The sequence below is a fragment of the Esox lucius genome, chromosome 19 (genome assembly GCF_011004845.1).
Source record: "Esox lucius isolate fEsoLuc1 chromosome 19, fEsoLuc1.pri, whole genome shotgun sequence".
NCBI lineage: Eukaryota > Metazoa > Chordata > Actinopteri > Esociformes > Esocidae > Esox > Esox lucius.
In genome coordinates this window covers 14882877-14904946 of record NC_047587.1, presented here as the reverse complement: position 1 = coordinate 14904946, position 22070 = coordinate 14882877, and the positions used below count along the sequence as shown (strand labels likewise).

Below are 22070 nucleotides of genomic sequence, written 5' to 3'. Positions count from 1 at the left end.
CAGAAGATTTTATTGTTTTAAACTTAGATAAAAAGTAAACTGAAACTGTTGGATCCGACAGTTAACACAAATGACTGTACAGTAATTTCAAAGAACCATGGTAAGGCCCTTGGAGGAACTCTGGACCCCCATCTCTGTAATGACAAACAAATAAGACATATTTCAAAAGCAGCTTTTCTCGGTCTCCATAAAATGATACAAAAAATCTATAATAATCAGACAAAATTATCCTAATCCATGATTTTGTCAAATCAAGAAATAACTATTGAATTGTTTATATCTGGATAACAGAATACAACCCAAAATAAATATAATTCCAAAATAATTCTTAATAAGGTGGCTTGAATATTGTCTAGGACAAACATTCACGTTACTCCAGTATTTCCCTCTCTACACTGTCTGCCTGTTAAGGCTAGGGTTTATTTCAAGGTTAACCTAGGAAGCATTACATGGAAGCATTGTCCCTACTTATCTCACTGAATATGTCCTGCCACACATACAGTTCACATTGATATTTTAGTCAGAAGAACTCTGTGACTGCACTGGATGTATCTGTTTTGTCATCCAAAAAGCTGCTAGACCCTCACAGCGAGACCATGCCATTGTCATGTAGGGCTTTACCAGATTGGATTCTCCTTTGTCTGGCTGAATCTGCTCTAAAATGGCAGACCATTTCCTTTCCAACTCGACTGTGGAAAGGGACCTGAAGCCATATGACAGATGATATGCGAACCAGGCTTGGTTTTCAGCTGATGCTGAAAAAAACATGGGTGGGAGGAGAAAAATGTGTTCCACTGAGTATTTTTATATTGGGTTTCCAATTGTAAGTTATTAAACAATACTTGGTGATGGGTATGGGCTCATATAGATCCATAGTAAAGTGCTTTACAGTAATAATTATATATTAGAAATGTTTTGAGTGTAGTCTTCTAGACTGCTTCTAGAAAGGTAGTCACCAATTTGGCTTATCAGATCCGATCTGGAAAATATATGATGTTAAAATATCTGATTTGAAGAAATCTGATGTATTGTCTACAATACAAACAGCTATTATTGGGATATGAACTTTTGACTGAGTAAGCCTACCACCTCCAAAAGGGCCTACGTTCCAATGTCAGCCCTAGGTCATTAACCTTAAACGTTGACTGTTACAAATACAGACCCGGGAAGTGTCTCAGACTAAGACCCAGTAACAAGATAGAATGAGGATCAAGGATCAAGAATGGGCTCTCAGACAGAGGACAGCACAATGAGATTACAGTTTACAGTAAATGTTGAGGTGGTTTATCAGTTAACCCCGTCCCCAGAATATTGCGGAAGTGTATGGAAACGAGACTTAATGGCAACAGACAAGCTCGGGCCAAATGGAAAACCGACGGAATTGTGATTTTCACCACACAAACCAGCAATAATCTGTAGAGGAAAAGGGCAACAGCAGCACACATTAGCATTGACTCACTTCCATGGATTTATTTTGACAGTAGTGCCATCCCGTGGATATTGCGTTTACTTCCTTTGTTTTCAACAGGTTGATGACTTTCCACTTTCTTTTTGTTCCTGGAAAGATACCGATCGTTTGAATTGGATTGATAAAACTGCCAGTCATATATTTACTGTAGGTAGCATTTTTTTTATGTGGCATCAGAATGAAGACTAGGTTTTACCAAGCCAGCCAGGCATAGGATTTGGTCGGTATGCCTCAGTTACCATCAGGAACTGCATGCTGCATCGAAAAAGGCTGCGTATGAAATTGAAAACGACAAATATGTGTGCCATTTTCCGAATCGTGTGACTGGCTACACTATCTTTTTGGGGGGAATAAGTTTTGAAACTGTAAGTGGTACGTTTTTGTTTTTGTTTCAACACTTCGAAACGGTATGCCAAAGAATGTTAAGGCTGCTGTGCCATTACGTGATAGTTGACACCTCGTTCCTTCCAGTCTATTTGGGCGGAAGTGTCTGAGAACACGATTACGCGATCAGTGACGTTTGGGTAGCGCTAGAGAAGGTGCGTAGGTCCGTTTCGATAATAAACTGCCGCCTAGGATCATATTCCGTTCTCGCAAAATTCTACTTAAACTGAGGTAGGTTCTTATCTTGACAATAAGCTATGATGTGCGTTCTGTGTCTTAACCTTTGCGAATAGGCTAGTGTTGTAGATTCTCGCATCATTTTACCCACCGCTATTCCATTTAAACATGCGGGTCTATACAAAAGAAATATATACTGTATATGTAGTGAACCTGCTTGAAAAATGAAATATACAAGCATCGATTTTCAGCGCAGTTCGCCCGATCTGGCAATGTTTCGTAACAACTAAAGCCCTAACAATAACCTCTGGCCTATCCATAACTTACCACTAGTACCCCTATCTGTGTAATACATTGTAACTGAATCCTGACTTTGAATAAGTTCTAGAGTTCATCGATGGCTACCGTGACGGTTATGCATTGTCAGCCAGCCCTGTGGAGACAGAGCTACAGAACTGCTCGCCTTGGCAGCTGTCATCTACACACCACCAGCAGCCATGCCTCTTCCAAGGACCACTACAAGGTCCTGGTGCTTGGAGGAGGAAGCGGTGGTATCACCATGAGTGCACGGATGAAGAGGAAGTTTGGGGCAGAAAATGTGGCTGTAGTGGAACCCAGTGAGGTATTAAAGACCAGTGGATTCTCCAATGGCACCTGGGGGCTCTGATCTCTATTTAATCCACTACTTGAGCAGGACCCATAATGCATGAGTTAGGAAACGTCATGATATTTGGGAAGAACATTGCAATATTCTGTCTGGTTCACTGAATCTCATTACATTTACATTTTGGTCATTTGCCTCAGTGGTTGTCAAACCTGTCCTAAGGGACCCCCCAGATGAATTATTTTGTAGCCCTGAACAAGCTCACTAAATGTAGAAGTCAATAGCTTAACAGTTGAATGTCCAGGTGTGCAAGATATGGAATGACCTCTCCTTCAAGGAACGGCTGGGGGTTCCCTGGAGAGGTTTCAGATCCATTCAGACGCTCCTTATCCAAAGCGGCTTACAGCACCAATTAGGCCTTGCTAAAGGGCACGTTGACAGATTTGTCACCTTGTTGGCTCAGGATTTGAACCGGCAACCTTTCAGTTAACGGCCTGACAGTCTGACTGTGTGCTTACAGATGCACTATTATCAGCCCATCTGGACACTGGTAGGCGCCGGTGCCAAAAGCTTGGCCTCCTCTGGTCGCCCCACTGCCAGTGTCATGCCACCTGGTGTCAGGTGGGTGAAATCCAAGGTTCAGGAGATCATGCCGGACACAAACACTGTGAAAACAGACAATGGCATGAAGGTAGGTGTGTTTATTTTCCAGGAATATGCCAACGTTGGTCAGAGTGATAAAACGTAATTACAATGATTGGTCTCAATCTGAGCCGGGCAAAGGTCAGCCCTGTGTTGTCATCTTCTGTTTTGCCCAGCAACATCAGATGGTGTAGAGATGCTTAAAACAGGCCTTGATATGCAACTAGGTGAATGGAGATGAAGGCAGTTCAGCTGTATGCCCTATGTACTGTGTGGTGGTAATAACGTGGAAGCCGTCAAACAACGGCAGCATGACAACTGACTGGAACTTGTTGTCATTTGGATACTAGATCTCCTATGAATATCTGATAGTGGCTCTGGGTCTACAGCTCCACTATGAGAAGGTACTGTAAAAGTTGTATTCACTCCCACAAAAATGTTTTATCATCCAACTTACTGTATACTTAGTATTAGTCAGTCTTTGCCAATTTCACAATATCCCCTTTGTATTTCACAATATCACTCTGGTCTTTCGGCAATCACTCTCTAGATTAAGGGCTTGCCTGACATTGAAGATTGGGTCAAATTTAAGATTGGTTCAAACTACTCTGTACAAACTGTGGAGAAGACGTGGAAGGCATTAGAGAACTTCAAAGAGGGAAATGCTGTGTTCTCATTCCCCAACACTCCTGTGAAGTGTGCAGGAGCCCCACAGAAAATTATGTACCTGACCGATGCTTATCTCAGAAAGGTATTTAGACACTAATGCATCAGATAATGCTTGGTAAACAGGTATAACAATGGATCTACATTTTTGTAAAAAAAAAACAAAAAAAAGATTGAAGAGTGATTGGGTTAAAGAGTAATTGGATATTATTACATAATGCATTTTACAATGTTCTGTGTGTTCTTCCATTTCATTGATAAACAAGACCTCCTTTCATATTATAATTTTTCTTAGTAACATAACTTGTTATTCTGGTTTTACCCCTCTCAAAGACAGGAAAAAGGTCTAAGGCAAATATTGTGTACAACACATCACTGCCTGTGCTATTTGGGGTCAAGAAATATGCAGACGCATTGTGGGAGATTGTGAAGAATCGCAACATCCAAGTGAATCTCAGACAAAACCTCATCGAGGTCCGGCCAGACAAGCAGCAAGCTGTGTTTGAAAACCTTGACAAGCCAGGAGAAACCAAAGTGTTTGAGGTAAGTTTGAGTTTGCCTGGTCCAAGATCTGTTCATGTTCTCCTGCCAAGTCTTACATTATGATCATATTATTATATCACAACTACTGTTTAAGTTGGCAAAACGACACAAGGATATGTTGGACCAGGCCATGTTCCAGGCCAACATTATGTGCCAATGGAGAACCCAGAATGTTGTCTGTTTACACATTTCCAAATTATAAGGTAAATTCAGATGCTAAGTAACGAACAGTGCAGATGGATTTTCAGTTCCTGGTGCGTTCACTGTGCAAAAACAAGACAATCATAGGTGGAGAATTTGCTGACCAGGAAGCCAAAGGTTAAAGCTTTTTTCTTGTTCAGTACGAGATGCTTCACGTCACTCCCCCAATGGGACCTGTCTCTGCGGTTAAAGAGTCCTCATTGGCTGATGGGGCTGGCTGGCTGGATGTCAACAAAGATACCCTTCAGCACAAGAGGTATCCCAACGTGTTTGGGATTGGAGACTGCACCAACCTGCCGACATCCAAAACAGCTGCTGCAGTGGGTAGGTAGCCACACTTTGTGCGGTAGAAAGCACCATGTGAGGAGAAAGGGTATTTTTTGACTCCTCACTTGACCTGTGAGATCAAGAGGCCCAAGAGCCCTGCCAACATGTACTAGATTTTTTATTGCACATAGGGAAGACCATAAGTACAAATATTTTTCTGTCGTATTTTATTTCCAGCTGCCCAGTCTAGTATTCTGGACAGAACGATTTCAAAAATCATGAAGAATGAAAAGCCAGACAGAAAGGTACAGTACTTAACACTTGAGCTAAATCGAACCTGTTTTTAAAAATTACAGATCAAGTGTTATTATGATCTAGAATACAAAATGGGAATATAATGCTTAAAAATACTTGTGTATACAGTATGATGGTTACACTTCCTGCCCTTTGGTGACAAGCTACAACACAGTCATTTTGGCTGAGTTTGACTATGACGGACAACCATTGGAGACATTCCCTATTGATCAAAGCAAGGAGAGAAGAACCATGTTCCACATGAAAGCTGACGTTATGCCCCATCTGTACTGGCATGGACTTCTCAAGTAAGTGGCACAGAGAATGCCTGGGTGGTTCATAAGGAACAAAAAAACTAAATTGACCTGACTGTTAAGAAAACCTCTGTGTTTTGGATTCTGTTGCAAAAAGATGACAGTTTTTTTCTTTCTCTCCATGCCCCAATGAACATGATCTTTTATGTATGCTGAAGTGATATGAAGTAAATACTGTTATTATAGAGGTCCTTGGTGCAAAGGGTCTTGGTGAGAAAATAAATGCGCCTGAAACTACTTCTAATCTATTTCCCAGGGGTCTGTGGGGTGGACCAGGACCGTACAGGAAAATCATGCACCTTGGGATGAAATAGGATCTCCAATCAGTTCAGGAGTGCTGTTCCAGTCTTCTACAATGTAATAACCACTTATATTGTATTTTATTGTTTGTCGATAATGACTACAATAACTACTTTACGTATTGTATACAATTAATCAAGAAACTGACAAATCTCTAAGCAAATCAGATGTATTACCTTCCTACCTTTGATGTACCACATGGCATGATGTGTTGTTAGACTTTTGGCCTGAAGGTGTCAAAATAATATAATGGATTATATGTGGTAGAATTTATTATAATGGGAGAAATGGCGATTTCTCACAATGCCTACATTTCATCAGTGGATCATTTAACCACTTTATACTCCTTCACTACACACAGCTTTACCACTAATGTTCCAATCAGCCTGACACTGGCATATGTTCTTATTTTTTCATCCTTCTACCACTAACTGTGCTGTGAGCTACTTCACTGAGTAAAATTAACTCACTATTACTGGGTTGTGTGGTTGCACCATTGAGCCATCTTAAGATGAATGCATCAAGTTGCTCTGGGTATGAATGTAAGTTAGATTACTTCAATATGAACGCAGTACAATTGTCACTGAGAAATTATAATAATTTGATATGAGCAGATGTGTATTTTTAATAAATATCAACGTTGTGAAAGGTCTTGTCCCTGAAATTCTTACATTATTCCAAGATACACTGAAGGGCCGCATTGTATAAAAACCTTGTCTGCATACAATGACCATACAAGGCTTCGGACGTACCGGCATTTCGTATGCTTACTTGTAAGAAGAATGCGGTCGGTCTGCGCTTTTCAAAACATCTAAGCCGCTGGAGCGTTTTTGGAGATGGCTATTAACCTTTCCTAACGTTTTAACTGACTACGTGAGGTGCGCCTGCGCAGGTCAATTATCTTGGGTTTCATTCTGACAAGGTAGCTAAGATTCTTGTTGTTGCAGCGGGTGCCTTCGGTTTACTCCTGTGCCGCCGCATGCGCTCCGTCTTGAAACAGAACTGAGCTGTCAAACCTTGTCATGTCTAAATATATATTTATTTCTTACCAGATGTTAAACTGCATGCCTGTGAGGTTATTCATTTGTTACTTTTGCAACGGTGGAAGGTAATTAAACTTGCATGCTGCAATACACATTCCTAGACATCACAGTGGCGCGGGCGTCAGTGTAGACAAATCGAGTGTATCCACTGTTTGTGATGAGGCGGGAAATGGCGTCTAAAGAGCCCGTCGATGGTCTGTGGTCCTAAACACAGCTGGCAAGACAACGACGGGCAGACCTCTCTCGGTGGCCGCCCCGTTGCGGCTACCAGTGGACAGGCCAGCGACGAGTTTAGTTACGAGTTTTTTTGTACCACCGGTAAGTAACGGTATTTGGCTGTGGCTGGGTCAACATGTTTTTGATTCAAACGATTGTCAGTTAGCTAGCTACTGTAGCAGCGTAAGCTAGCTCGCCAACTTGGTGTAGCCAGAGTCTGGGTGTAACTAGCTAACAGCTACAATGAATGCAAACCGCTAACTACCGTAAATTGTTATCAAATGCGCGCTAGGAAGGTAACATTACTGTAGAAGGGTAACGTTTACTTAATATTTATGAGACGTTTTATTTCAGTAGACTGTCCCTGTGCGTATCAATTGGTTGGCAAAGGTGAAATCGACATTATTAGCGAGCTAACTCCCCGATGGTTAATACTAGTACCATACGAAGTCGAACGCACTGTGTCTTATACACTACTGTGCTGACAGTACTTGGTAACGTTAACTAGGTAGTTCAATATATGTTAACTAGACACTCTTTCCATATTATTACGTTAGTTATTGTCAGTTCGTGTTATGTTGTCTGATTAGTTACAGTACTTTTGCGCACTATGAATAGCTATCTTACTAGCTAGGTCGTTTGAAAATGACCGTAGTCAAATAATTAGCTAGCTAGTTACCCTTGTAGCTAGCTGGCTAACTGTGGTTACATAACACACTTGCTAGCGAATGTAAGACATACTGTTTGTCTGACAAGTGACTACCTAGCCAATTAGTCTAGTCTCATATTTGATTTAATGTCAAATTACCTATGGTACCGCATTTGTCAAGGAATTATCTTACTAAGATGCTAGGTAGTTAGGCCTCTCCCTCTAGCAGTGGCTAACTAGCCAAGTTTGCCAACAACTTCTACAGCTAACAAAGCTAGCAGAACGAACACCGCCCACTTTCTCAGTGTTGTTGCTACAACCTACTGGTGGTAGTGTTGCGCTTATGTAGCTACCATAGGTCCTTCTCAGGATGTTCTTACAATGGAATAACGCGTTGTCTATTAATAAATAGGATTTAAATATCTGTTATCCAATTAATGACTCCACGTCTTGCTGATTTCATCGTTGTTTTGGGAGGGATATCGTATGTGTAATACTTATTGATATTTAACAAAACACATTGCTATAGCTGTAACTAATTTAAAACATTTGCTGTAGCTGTGACTTTTCTGCAGGTTTGACACACTACCATTCAAAAGTTTGTGATAACATAGAAATGTCCTTGTTTTCCATTACAACATACATTAAATTAGTTTGAATAGGAAATTTAGCAAAATGAATAGGAAATATAGACATTGACAATGTTAGAAATTATGATTTTAAATAATTGTCCTTCAAACTGTTTCTTTCCTCAAAGAATCCTCCATTTGCAGTAATTACAGCCTTGCAGACCTTTGGCATTCTAGTTGTCAATTTTTCAAAGTAATCTTGAGAGATTTCACCCGATGCTTCCTGAAGCCCCTCCCACAAGTTGGATTGTTTAATGGGCACTTCTTATGGAGTGATAGCTTTCCTTCTTTAGGATCCTTTTACCCTGTACAAATCTCCCACTTTACCACCACCAAAGCACCCCCAGACCATCACATTGCCTCCACCATCCTTGACCTATGGCGTCAAACACGTCATTTAATTTCCTCTGTGTCTCACAAATGTTCTTTTTGAACCGAACACTTCAAACTTTCACCTCAAGACTTTCCAGTCTTCCTTTGTCCAGTGCGTGTCTTATTTTGCCCATCTTAATCTTTTCTTTTTATTGGCCAGTCTGAGATTACTATTTCTTTGCAACTCTCCCTAGAAGGCCAACATCCCAGAGTCACCTATTAACTGTTGAGGTTCAGACTGATGTTTTGCGGGTACTATTTAAATTTAAAACTGTACACTAATTTATTTAACCACTTGCTCAGTCGTGCACTGGGGCCTCCCACTCCTGTTTCTATTCTGGTTAGAGCCTGTTTTTTCTGTGAAGGGTGTAGTACACAGCATTGTACGAGTTCTTCAGTTTCTTGGCTGTTTCTTAAATGGAACTGCCTTCATTTCTCAGAACAAAATGGACTGATGAGTTTCAGAAGAAATGTATTTGTAATCAAACTGATCAGTTAGCCTTTTAAAATAATAAACTTGGATTAGCAAACACAATGTGCCATTAGAACACAGGACTGATGGTTGTTGATAATGGGCCTCTGTACGATACCAGTATGTAGATATTCTGTTAGAAATCTGCCGTTTCCCACTACAATAACAATTTACAACATTAACAATGTGTATACTGTTTATAATCTATTTTATTTTAATGAACAGACATGTAGATTTTCTTTTGAAAACAAGGACATTTCTAAGTGACCCTGAAATTTTTGAACGGTAGTGTAGCTACTTGACACCACTGATTTCCATTATTCTCTGTTAAATCTTTTGTCCTGGGTTCTTGCCACACTGCCAGCCTTTCATGTAACGTGTAGGATGATGAGGCTGAGAGTGCGAAAAGCTCCTCAGCAGCCCAGCCCCAAACCCGGCCGTCCGACCTCAGCGCCCCGCCCTGCCCAGCTCCAGGCCAAGAGGAAACACTGCGAGGTGGAGGTGGAACCCACATCTCCCACCAGGAGAGGCCTCAGAATGCAGAAGAATGAGACGGGGCTGTTCTCCACCATCAAGAAGTTCATCAGGGGAAATGCTGTCAAGGTGTGTGACGTGTCTTTGCTTAAATAAGAACCCCCCCCCCCCCCCCCATTTCATGATGGAGTCAATTTAAAACAAGTTACAGTGGTAGCTCAGTTTGTGGAAAATGGCACTTTAAGCATTAAGGTAGTTGATTTGATTACCATGGGGGGCCAGTTTGAAAAATGTATGCACTCAATGCCTTAAATCAGTTTGGATAAGATTGTTTGCTAAATTACGGAAATGTATAAAAAATATATTTAACACCACGTACACCGCACAAATCAGTCCCACAGCGTAACCCATGTCGTTATTCTGAAAACACAGATTACCACCTTTAGCTACTACTTTAGATGAAAGTAAATGTAATTAATGTACTTGTATTATTACCCCGTCCCGATATATGATTACACATCTGTAGTTTAGCTTAAATCTGTAGTGTCTGATAAGGAACCATTTATCATGTTGAAGTAATAATTTTTTATCTCCCAGGTGGAGCAGGATATCCCAGCTAAGAGGAGCCGTATTGATTGTAAAGTGGACAGCAGCACCTTGATCACGTCTTCTCCACACCCCCCCAACAAAGCCGTCCCCAGAGGCTGCAGGAGAGGAGCTAACAGGCCCGGTGAGTCAGGAACCTCCATCGGTATAATCTGAAATCTACTGGGTCATCATGTCAACAAGTCAGTCATCATGAAATCATAACATCCTGTTTTTCCAAAAATGTCTGCACTGCTTATTAAATAAAGGTAATGACTTACTAAATTGTCAAATCCAGTGACCTGCCACAACACTGTTGAATGAAGGACTTTTATGTCCCTCAGATCCAATGACTTTGAACAGTAAGCCCCTGAAGCCCAATGGGAAGCTGGACGTCCCCGTGGAGGAAGCCAGCAGTCCACCTCGTACCACTCTGCTGGGAACCATCTTCTCTCCCGTCTTCAACTTCTTCTCTCCTGCTACCAAGACGGGTAACTGGAACTTGTCACTGCTTATATTGTGGAAAATTATGACTTGTCCCAAATATGCTTAATTCCGTTTTTGGGTGTCTGTTCACGGAAAAACAAAGTCGCTTAAAGTATTGTCGCGAAATGCATTTCATGTCACTCTTAAAATGATAACTTGGCTGCCAGTAGGTGGTAGGCTTGGGGATTGGCAAAATCATCAATAGCCTTTTGTGCCGATATGTTGTGATTCTCCATCTTGTACAGTGGTTCAGTTATGATTCAGTGCTCCCGACATTACTCAATGTATTCCTGTAACGGGGGGACAACAGGAAGCAGTGAGGAAAATGAGTTTTGATTAGTAGTGGCAGTAGGCGTGCTGAAAATGTATGTATTCCTTATTCAAAAACTGATTTTGATGCAGGTGCAGATCATTTGAGCAACAAATACCACGTGTATGACATCACAAATGCATCACAACTTTTTAACATTGTAATTGTGTTGATAACAGGTTTTTAATAGCAACACGCAATCTCAGGGGTTTGTGGTATATTGCCAGTATATCATGGCTCATTGCTTTGTCCTGGCAATAGAGCAGCCCTTAGCTGTGGTAAAGTAGCCAAATAACGCTCCCCATGCCTTGTTGCTTTAATATCCAGCGAGTATGTCTAGAGAGCATTGCTTTGTGGGTTTTGTAGTGAACATGAGTCTCAGTATGGTTCCTTAACAAATATCACACACATTACTTAGAAAATATACATTTTACACACTTGTCACAAGCATTATCTATTCTTATCTTGTACAAAACCATGTGGTTTTGGGTGTTTTACCCCTTTTTAAATTGTGAAATTTTGGCATTGATTTTGCAAATATGACTGATCATGCAAAAAAAAAACTATTTTATTTAAGGATAGGGATCACATGAAGCCATTTATTATCACATAGTTGTTTGGCTCCTTTTTAAATCATAATGATAACAGAAATGGCCCTGATCAAAGGTTTACATACCCTTGAATGTTTGTTCTTGTTACAGACACAAAGTGACACACACAGGTGAAAATGGCAATTAAAGGTGAATTTCCCACACCTGTGGCTTTTTAAATTGCTATTAGTGTCTGTGTATAAATAGTCAATGAGTTTGTCAGTGCTCACGTGAATGCAATGAGCAGAAAAGAACTGCCAAAAGACCTGCGTAACAAGGTAATGGAACTTTTTATAAAGATGAAAAAGGATTAAAAAACATATCCAAAGCCTTGCAAATGCCAGCCAGTGCTGTTAAATCACTTATTAAGAGGTGGAAAACTCAGATATCTTGATACCAAGCTAAGATCAGGTAGATCAAGAAAGATTTCTGCCAAAACTGCCAGGAGAATTGTTCGGGGTACAAAGAAAAACCCACAGTTAACCTCAGGAGAAATACAGGCTGCTCTGGAAAAAATACTATATGGTCACAACCATAAGTGCTATGTTTGGAGGGGGGTCAACAAGGCCTATAGAGAAGAGAATACCGTCCCCACTGAGAAGCATGTTGTTTGGCTCACTGATGTTTTGGGTGTGTGTGAGCTCTAAAGGCACTGGGAATCTTGTGAAAATGTATGGCAAGGTGAATGCAGCATGTTATCAGAAAATAATGGCAGACAATTTGCATTCTTCTGCACGTAAGCTGTGCATGGGACACTCTTGGAATTTCCAACATGACAATGACCCTAAGCACAAGGCCAAGTTGACCCTCCAGTGGTTACAGCAGAAAAAGGTGAAGGTTCTGGAGTTGGCATCAGTCTCCTGACCTTAATATCATCGAGCCATTCTGGGGAGATCTCAAATGTGCAGTTCATACAAGACGACCAAAGACTTTGCATGACATGGAGGCATTTTGCCAAGATGAATGGGTAGCTATACCACCTGCAAGTGTTAGGGCCCTCATATACAACTATTACAAAAGACTGCATGCTGTCATTGATGCTAAAGGGGGCAATACACAGTATTAAGAACTAAGAGTATGCAGCATTTTGAACAGGGGTCAGTTCATATTTTTTTATGATTGTGCCATTCTGTAATGACCTACAGTTGAATGTGAATCCCATAAGAAATAAGACATGTTTTGCCTGCTCACTCATGTTTTCTTTACAAATGGTACATATAATACTAATTCTCCAAGGGTATGCAAATGTTTGAGCACAACTGTATCTGTGGGTTACAGAATCTTTGACCTATCCTCACTTCTCTCCACATCCCAATGAGCCGTCCTTTCTCCGAGCAGTTAAAACGAGATTGACACACTCACATGACCCCCCGTGTTTTTCCCATCCCTAGCCGCTCCCGGGTCAGACTCCCCGGGGCAGGCCCTGGAGGCCGAGGAGGTCATGAAGCAGCTGGAGTTGGAGGCGGCGGAGGAAAGGACCTCCGGCACGACGACCGAGGAGATTGTGCTGTCTCCCGTTTCGCCTGCCCCGGTGGTAGCTCTGCCGCGGGCTCCTCTGGCCGTCCCGGAACCGGCCGTTGAGGAAGGGGAGCTGGTTTCAGACACGGACATGCCCCCGTTAACAGGTGAGGTCTCCCGCCGTGCTAAGGAGTGCGGGTGTATCTAGTGCAAAGTACGTGAAGAACTTTTTAAATACATTTTCGTACAAACGTTTTCAAGATGGTATCCTAAATGTCTGTGTGTAGCTCCAGGGTGCAACACGGACAGCAGTTACCCCCACGCCCCCCCCACTGCCCCCGCGGAGGGCTCCTACGAGGAGGACTGGGAGGTCTTTGACCCGTGAGTACTGCTCAGTTTGTCATTATCAACTCTCCCAACCAATCAGGTTCATTGTCTATGTCTAAAGGGCCTAGAAGTGCCAGTGTCTCTGACTGACTTGACTAGCCCTTGTTTAGTAGCGCAGTGGTCAGAGACGCGGACTACCAAACGGGGTCAAAACTAATGATGCTTTGGGATTTGTTTCCGGATAGACACACACTTCGCTGGCTACGACCTTCAGTGGCTATGTTATAGTAAGCCTGAATGTAAAACTGTTTACAGTTAAATTGCGACTTTCTTATGGATTTTCAAAGTGTGCATCCGTGTATGCTTTTTGGGGTAGGGTAGGTCACAACCCCTTGCGTGGTAAAAGAGTAAGGGTTTCCACAATTCTCTTGTCTTTTCACTTGAAGAAAAGTCAGTTATCATCACCTATATTGATGATTATTGTATCAGTGTCATTCACTAATGGAAAAACAAACGTTGTTGTGCTATGACATAAAATAGCTTTGGCAGTGTAAAGTTGATCTTCGGTCTCACTAGGAATTGCTCAATTCTTATGACTGTTTCAATTGGTACGTTAGTATATACTAATAAGCATATTACTGGCTAATAAGCTGTTAAAACGGGCAGTTGCAAAAGCCTTACAGTTCATAGATGCTATTTGTGGTGGAGGTAAACTTTAATAAGAAACGTTAGTCAGTTTAACACAGTGCTTAATGGTGTCTAGCGAAATATTCAAACTTGGTGTGATGTTAATGTGTAACAATGAGATGCTATACCGACGCAAATGTATGGCTCTGTGGTGTAGTGGTTAAAGACAGCCTCTCACGTGGGATACCTGGATTCAAATGCAGTGAGGGCAACAAAATGTCTGTTTTAATTGCGGGCCAGCTGAACTAGGCTTGTCTGGTTCCTTTTCTGGTTTTGCTTAATAAATCCCATTGATTTTTTTAAGTTAAACTTATTTTGTTAACGAAGGTAACTGTTAAAAAAATAAGTTGTCAATCCTTGTATCTAGTGGTCTCTGACACAAGTCATATTTCAGCTTCTGAATGTCAGAAAAAACCCAACCATACTCCCATGTGTTCTTTTTTCTTTTTTTTCCTCTGTTGTTTTCACAGTTTATTTTCAGGCTGAAAATGGAGGGGGGGTGCCATGTACTGACGTTTTGTGTAATAGTCGATCTCCATGGCATTTGCATCCGAAACGCCGCCTGTGGGTTGAAATGACCGAACATATTACACTGCAAAGGATACAGTGCCAATATCAACAGTCTAAAGAACTGCTCTGTTTTCAGGTACTTCTTCATCAAACATGTGCCTCCGTTGACTGAGGAGCAGATAGCCAGGAAACCAGCGCTTCCCCTGAAAACACGAAGTACTCCTGAGTTCTCCCTGGTCCTTGATCTGGTGAGTGTCATTCAACTAGCTCTGTCCTGTGTTCCTGAACAATAGATTCATGCTTGTGATGTCATTTTAAATTTTTCTTGTCACTGATTGGCCTTCGTGACCATTCACCTCTAAAATATTTGGTGTCATTGGTCAATGAGTGGGGAAATGTGACACTGTTTACACAAGCAGTCGGTCTCTTTTTTTTCTTTAATTAATGTTAACTAAATTATTTAGAAGTCTCTCATCCAGAGGGATTTGCAATCATTGCCCTTGACTAACTGAGACAAAACCACCATGAACCAGAAGGTCTACTCTTTTGTTGCTCTCCAGGACGAGACATTAGTGCACTGTAGTCTGAACGAGTTGGAGGACGCAGCCCTCACCTTCCCTGTGTTGTTTCAAGACGTGATATACCAGGTGGTTACTACAAATGTACAATCTTCAATCTGAGCCAGTTGGCTTGGCTGTAGAATAAAGGGCCACTTTTATTTCCAACGATTTTCCGTTTCTCCTTGAAGGTATATGTGCGGTTGAGGCCCTTCTTCAGAGAGTTCCTGGAGCGCATGTCTCAAATATACGAGGTAAGAACTTTCTACTTATCTTATGACCATGACAATAGGGATTGAATGTCAATTAGGTCTTTCAGATCTTAATAAGATTACATGGACAGGAGGGGGACCTGATCATAGATCGGGTGTCTTACCCTCAGACCAGAGTGGTGTATTAAAGGGATAATTATCCAAAAAGTCACGTACCAAAAGTTAGTCGGGAATGGACAGTCATTTTTTCCAACCATCCATTATTCAGCGCTGTGCCTAGCTGTAATTAGCATTGTCCAAAATAATGAATGTAAACTGTGCGTCCCACTACACCAAAGCTGCATTGCAAGTGGAAAACTATTCAAACACTTAACTTCATTTAGCAATATGTCACGTTAGCATAGATTTTTTGTTGTTGTTTAAACTGTACAGTGATCAAACAACTAGCATAATTTGGTCAATCCAAACCAGCATTAGCTATTTCCTGCAGCCATTCTCACAGCTTGTGTGCGTCGGCGATGACATAATTGGGGTTTAGCAGATCTGCTCAGTTCAGCTATGTACATAAGAATAGCAACCTAGATTAATGCTTCAGTCAAATCAGAAAGATGGCACTTTTGCCTATATGCTAAATGTTGTTTTTGTATGCCATATTTTAAGCATAAAAGTGCTTTTAATTCCCCTGTGTATGGAATATGCTATCCAAATAAATAGCTGTGCCATATACACTTGGTTGCTAGGTAGGTACTTCATATTTTGAGAGCTGGCCATTGGGTCTCTCTGGCCTAGAAAGTCCCTTCCAGTTAATTTTTGGAATGTGAAAAAAAAAGGCTCCAGCACCCCAGGAGTTACAAATGGGACGAAGTCTGGAACCGCACATTTTGGAATGAGTTCAGCTTCAGGGACTGGGTCATGTTCTCAAATATTGGAATCAATAGTTCCCATTCATTGCCACAAAAGCGTTTCGGTTGGCATTAGATTTCACGAGCAACAGCTACACCACCATTCTCCTGGACGTTCTGGGCAAGGGTTCGGGATTAACTGGTTCATCGTCATTAGCTGCTGTTCTAGCCTCTAGTTCATCTAATTCATCCTCTGTGTTTCAAACAAATAAGGTTCTGTCCCCCAAACAAGTAAGGTTCTGCCTTCTTTCTGGTAGTATTTATGTATTTTTCTTTGTCTCTGCCGCAAGTAAACTTTGACTGTCCTTTGGTGAATATCAACAACGAAATGGGTAACTTGCTTCCTAGCTAGCGAATACTACCTTTTTTGTTTGCGGACATATACAAGTCCTCTTGAAAGAACGCGCTGATTGATGCAATTGTGAACAAAAACTGACTGGTAAACACAGGAAGAACCTGTTTATTTGTGATAGCTATCGCGGAACTTTTTTTCAAGGAATACAATATCGTCATGTTCTTTGAATTAAGCAACACCACTAGTCGTAGTCTGGAGTGTTTTAGAGTAGTTTTCCACTGTGTATCCCACTACAGCAAAGCTGCATTGCAAGTTTCCATTCATGATTTTGGACGTTGGTAAGAATGCTAATTACAGCTAGGCACAGAGTTGAATAATGGATGGTTGGAAACTGACTGTCCAATCCAGACCAGCTTTTGGTAAGTGATTATTTTTGGATAAATAATTTTTAGACAAACTATCCCTTTAAAGAGTTTAATCTATCTCTTTATTTTAGGCATTTCCTATGAAATGTCAGCCAGGTTGAAGGGTTTTTCCTGAAGCTATTAGCATCTGTTTTCATGTAATCATTGTGGATTATGGACCAGGATCACTTTAGTCGTACCTGGGACAGACTGTCATGCCAGTCACAGGGATCTGTCAGATACAATGGTTTTTCTTTCATGCTGTTCTTAGTCATTTTTTCTGTTTCTTGCAGATCATTCTATTCACAGCATCTAAGAAAGTGTATGCAGACAAGTTGCTGAACATCCTGGACCCCAAGAAACAGTTGGTCAGGTCAGTGGCAGAACCAGCTTTAGAAAGCTTACAACCAACCGTTAGTAGCATCACGGCCTACGTCCCAAAATTCACGGCCTACGCACCTGATTCCCTATATAGGGCAGTACCTTCAACCAGTTTTTTTTTTCTCTAATGTCAGCTTTATCCCCTGTGAACCAGTGTGCTGTGTAGGATTGGGGTGCGACTTGTGACCGAATCCTAGCGTGCTGAGCTTGTTGATTTCCGGCAGACTTGTCCACACTAGACTTGTCATTTTGTCCTTTGTACCGCAGGCACAGGTTGTTCCGCGAGCACTGTGTTTGTGTTCAAGGAAACTACATCAAAGACTTGAATATTCTTGGGAGGGATCTTTCGAAGACAATAATAATAGACAATTCACCTCAAGCCTTCGCCTATCAGGTAAGCCTCCCCACGTCTTCTATTAGTTAAGTTTCGTGGTCTCTCCAAGGGTGCCGCGCAGAACATATGCCAACACACCCAGACCTGTAATATCTAACTTCACTGAGGTTGCCCTATTGGTTTGCAGTGTAGAGAAACGGTAGAAGACATGGAAAAAATGTACATAGTATCAGAGCTCTTTTCAATGCAACAAACTGTAGTAACAATTTTAACGTTGCTAGATTACATAGTTTCATGATTTTGTCACAGGCAGAGCCAATAAAGATAAACTAGTCAGCCTTGAAGGTGACACAGACCTGTCCACCGTAGCCAGTCCTAGCTACAGTAGGGCTAAATGCGAGTATGCCGTTTGTGACATGAACCCATCTCAGTCACTGTGTTTACGGTCTGTATTGAAAGTGCAAATTTAGCTGAAAAGCTGTCATTAAAGCCAGATGATGAGGATGATGATGGCGGCAGAACACATCGTTTGTCGCTCCTTGTCACATCGTCAAAGAGCAGCACCTCAGAACACAGCTTGTTTGTCCTTGTCACATCGTCAAAGAGCAGCACCTCAGAACACAGCTTGTTTGTCCTTGTCACATCGTCAAAGAGCAGCACCTCAGAACACAGCTTGTTTGTCCTTGTCACATCGTCAAAGAGCAGCACCTCAGAACACAGCTTGTTTGTCCTTGTCACATCGTCAAAGAGCAGCACCTCAGAACACAGCTTGTTTGTCCTTGTCACATCGTCTGGTCTCACAAAGCTTTGGGTCATGTCATGCTGATTTATCTCCTGTAGCATGGACCAGTCCTGCCTGGCCTCAACCTGGTATATTTCTTTTCGGGGGTGGTTGTGGGGGGGGTTCCCTTCGTTAGGTTCCTTAACACCAACGTTGGAACGCCATGGTGTATCTGATCGTTCTCTCTGATCGGGCGCGTTGCGTCCCGCCTGCAGGTGCCTTACCTGGTTACGAATGTATGGTCCCAGAATGGACCCAGTGAGGGCAGGTTAATGGGAGTGGCCGGGGCGGTCCCCCGGGTCCTTGAACGGACCAACGCGTTGGCATGGAACGACTTCCCTGTGGGACGTCTTTCTAGAATGCATGCTTCAAAGGGGTGTGGGCGAACTGGATTATATTTGTGTATTCTCTCTGTTCCCAACATACTTTGTTTCCCCAACACAGCTTTCCAATGGTATTCCCATCGAGAGTTGGTTCATGGACAGGAATGACAACGAGCTCCTCAAGTTGGTTCCTTTCCTGGAGAAGCTGGTAGAGATGGTGTGTACTCCTTTAAAAAAACTAAAACAAATGACTACCTAATGTACTCTCTCTAAAAGTACATGTTTTTCAAGTATGAGGTAATTCTCTGTGGAAGTTGCATGGGGAGTTTTTTGTTTTTGGATATAAATGTTGTCATGTATTTATTCTGGAGGCACATAAGGCCCAAAAGCAGAAATGGATTGGTTGCTGCTGTTGAAGACCGAGCTTCAAATGAAACTGATTGAATGCTCTATTGTACTCCAGTCTTGCGGGGCTGAAACACTTCTGGTTTTCATCTTAATCAAGGACCTATTTAGACCCAGGACAGCATGTGAGTCCTATTGACTAGCAGGTAGACACAAAACACTGAAGTTTTTCGGTCTTCTAGGAAGTGAGATGAAAAGCCATGCTTTAAGCAGACATTTGACTGGGGTTAGTGTTTGTTCATATTTTTAAGAATAACGTAACCGTTTTAAAAGACCGCTCCACTTCCAGAAAAAGGTTCATGATGGCTAACATGCTTCAGGGGAGTTGTGAAAGTTCTCAGATCTCTATGAAATAATACATATTAATAATTTTACTATTTCAGTTTGCAGGGCAACAACTCTTTCAAATATGTTTAGATGGCTTCATTTAAAGTACTCTGCTTTCCAGTTTTACTCAAAATTCATGAAATTGCACACATGGCTGTGTTCAAACTGTAACATCTTTGTGAAGTCATTGTAATGATTTGTTTCCTGCTGGTGAAAATGTTTTTTTAAGACATGTTCTCTCTCCTGTACAGAATGAAGATGTTAGGCCGTACGTCAGGGAGCGTTTTCGTCTTCACGACCTCCTTCCTCCGGACTGAAAGGATGAATGTGTGACCCAGTAGGCTAACCCATAGAAATAGAATGTGAATAATTTCAGACATTTGAATTAATGTTCTATACATTCTGTTAATTCTAATTCTATGGGCTTAACCCTCCAATAGGAGGGAAGAAAGCCTTTAACCCAGTGGAGATGTGATTCATGTTCAGCTTATTCAAATGGGGAGGTTGTTAAAATGGATTCCAGCATTGCCATTACAGATTTAAACATTTGAACAAAACAACATTACATAATAGAATTTGTAAAAACAAAAAGGGGGGTGGGGGGAGAAATTCTGAAACAAAATGCATCTTTTCCATTTTTAAAGCAATGTACAGTTTGAGTATATGTTTTGAAAACTCTTGCTAAACTGTTATACAAGTTAAACTGTACCCAGAGACTAAGAGCAGTTTCCTCGCAATTGTAAACGGACACTGCCTGGGCTGACCTCTTGTAGGGTCATGTTCGTTAGAGCACAAAAGTTTTAATGTTTGTTACGTGAAAGGAAAGTTGTATTTTTATTTTCTCTCATTGGACAATTTGAGGTAAAATCTTTTGAAATCTGACTTTTTTTTTTTTTTTTGGTTTGGTGCCTAATGAACACGACTCTGGTGACTTTCTGGAAGATGTTTCATCTGCAGCTACAGTTTTGTACTGACTGAACTGAATGTCATGCAGTATTTGAAGAGTGTGAGTAACTGACTGCTCCAGACTAATTTTAACAGGTATGGCCAGTCAAACCTGTACAATATATACACACTCAATTACATGTATATATGACATGTATATATATTTTTTTTCTTCACATTCGTTTTATTTTCTTTTGTGCTTTTGATTTATTTTTATTTTTTTAGAATGCATTCCTCTTTTAGTTGACTGCCTTTTGTTTTTGGTAAACCTTCACAAAAAATTATTTTAGTGTTTTTTGTTTGAAGTTGATGCAACAGAGGTTTTTTCTGTTGTCTGCCTGCAAATCTTGTGTTCCAAATGGCACGCTATTACCTGCATAGAACACTTCCTTTGGCCAGAGTCCTTACAGGGCCTGGTTATGTAGTGTGCTATAATGATAAGAGTTCTATTTGGATGCATGCTTCTTTTCTGGTCTGCTTTTTAATCCCATTCATTTCTGTCATGTGGTCTCTGTAATGACGGTGTGGTTTTAAACCAATGTTATCTTTGGGAGAAAGTGTTTATGAAATCATGATGTTTTAAGGTTATATGTAATGTAAAATCCAGTACAGGGTTTGACTTGACCCTTCGGAAGCCATAAAAATGGCCCAGATATTGATTTTGAACATTTTTATATGAGATTTCACCCCTTAAAGATGTTTTGAGAAGTCCCTAAGTGAACTGCTCTGTTTTGGGTGTGATTGAGGGAAGGTATGGAGGGCTTTGGAGCTCCTGCACTTTTTGTTTAAAAAAAAAAAGAGAGAATTATACTTTTACATCCAGCCCTAATGTAAAGAAAATGTACAATCCTGTCAATTTTGTACACAAGTTATCGCCTCAATTGTTATGTCTGGACTATTTTAAAAATCGTAGCACCAGCAAAATCGCCAACATTGTTTTATCTTTAAATCCTGTTTTCAATGCTGTTCTTAGTCCTGTATGAGTGGGTGGGTGTGTGTGTATGTGGAACCTATTATGTAAGAGTCCCTCAAAGTTTGGTCGGTAAAGACCGTTCCTGTTGACCCTCTAGGACGGTCACAGCTGTTGTATTCAGTGTTACTCCATTGTTTCCTTGATCATAAATACATTTTTATACAATGAATGAAAATGTTTGGATTTTTACTATATCATTGTTTCTTTTACAGTATTAAGCAAAATACTCTTCAGTGCAACTTTGTCCCAAAAAACATGAACATTTAATTAACTAGCTTACTACAATATCCTGCTTTTCAAAATGCTGAAATGAACCCAGAAATACCAAACATTCTAACTTGTGACACCTTTATGTACTTTATGAATAGGTGTTTTTGACCAACAATAATTGTCCGTTCAGTAGATGATACAAGATAGATCGGGTACATAAATACAATTGACTGCTGAGACAGCAATTCACAAAAGGCTCTCTTGTGATCAGTAAAATAAAACCACCCTTATATTCAGTGAACTCAAGTTATTCGTTTTTGTTTACTTACAATCAGTCATACAAGAACAGAATC

General features: G+C 41.0%; 2 protein-coding genes and 1 long non-coding RNA gene across 5 annotated transcripts; 2 read left to right on the top strand and 1 right to left on the bottom strand.

The window, feature by feature from the left end:
- LOC109616904 lies at positions 1–1548 on the bottom strand. Its single transcript, XR_002198202.2, has 3 exons — positions 1460–1548; positions 622–755; positions 1–134 (listed from the first exon to the last, which is right to left on the bottom strand). It is a non-coding gene; the product is annotated as an uncharacterized LOC109616904 (long non-coding RNA).
- On the top strand, positions 1288–6508 carry sqor (sulfide quinone oxidoreductase). Of its 3 annotated transcripts, none has more exons than XM_020056542.3 (10): positions 1288–1833; positions 2412–2651; positions 3154–3324; positions 3626–3679; positions 3826–4026; positions 4275–4484; positions 4826–5009; positions 5190–5257; positions 5376–5554; positions 5817–6508. In XM_020056542.3, the coding sequence occupies exons 2-10, from the start codon at positions 2427–2429 to the stop codon at positions 5872–5874; spliced, it is 1350 nt and encodes a 449-aa protein (XP_019912101.1). In that variant the 5' UTR covers positions 1288–1833; positions 2412–2426; the 3' UTR covers positions 5875–6508. The 3 variants fall into 3 exon arrangements, with proteins under 3 accessions (XP_019912101.1, XP_019912100.1, XP_010882026.1); XM_020056541.3 differs by having other exon boundaries at positions 1288–1840; XM_010883724.4 differs by lacking the exon at positions 1288–1833 and adding an exon at positions 1854–2083.
- A 298-nt stretch (positions 6509–6806) lies between these two features.
- On the top strand, positions 6807–22020 carry ctdspl2a (CTD (carboxy-terminal domain, RNA polymerase II, polypeptide A) small phosphatase like 2a). Its single transcript, XM_010883725.5, has 13 exons — positions 6807–7221; positions 9606–9844; positions 10313–10445; positions 10645–10791; positions 13078–13311; positions 13432–13525; positions 14805–14916; positions 15229–15315; positions 15417–15479; positions 17332–17411; positions 17687–17813; positions 18979–19074; positions 19841–22020. The coding sequence occupies exons 1-13, from the start codon at positions 7095–7097 to the stop codon at positions 19904–19906; spliced, it is 1605 nt and encodes a 534-aa protein (XP_010882027.1). The 5' UTR covers positions 6807–7094; the 3' UTR covers positions 19907–22020.
- The last annotated feature ends 50 nt before the right edge of the window (positions 22021–22070 follow it).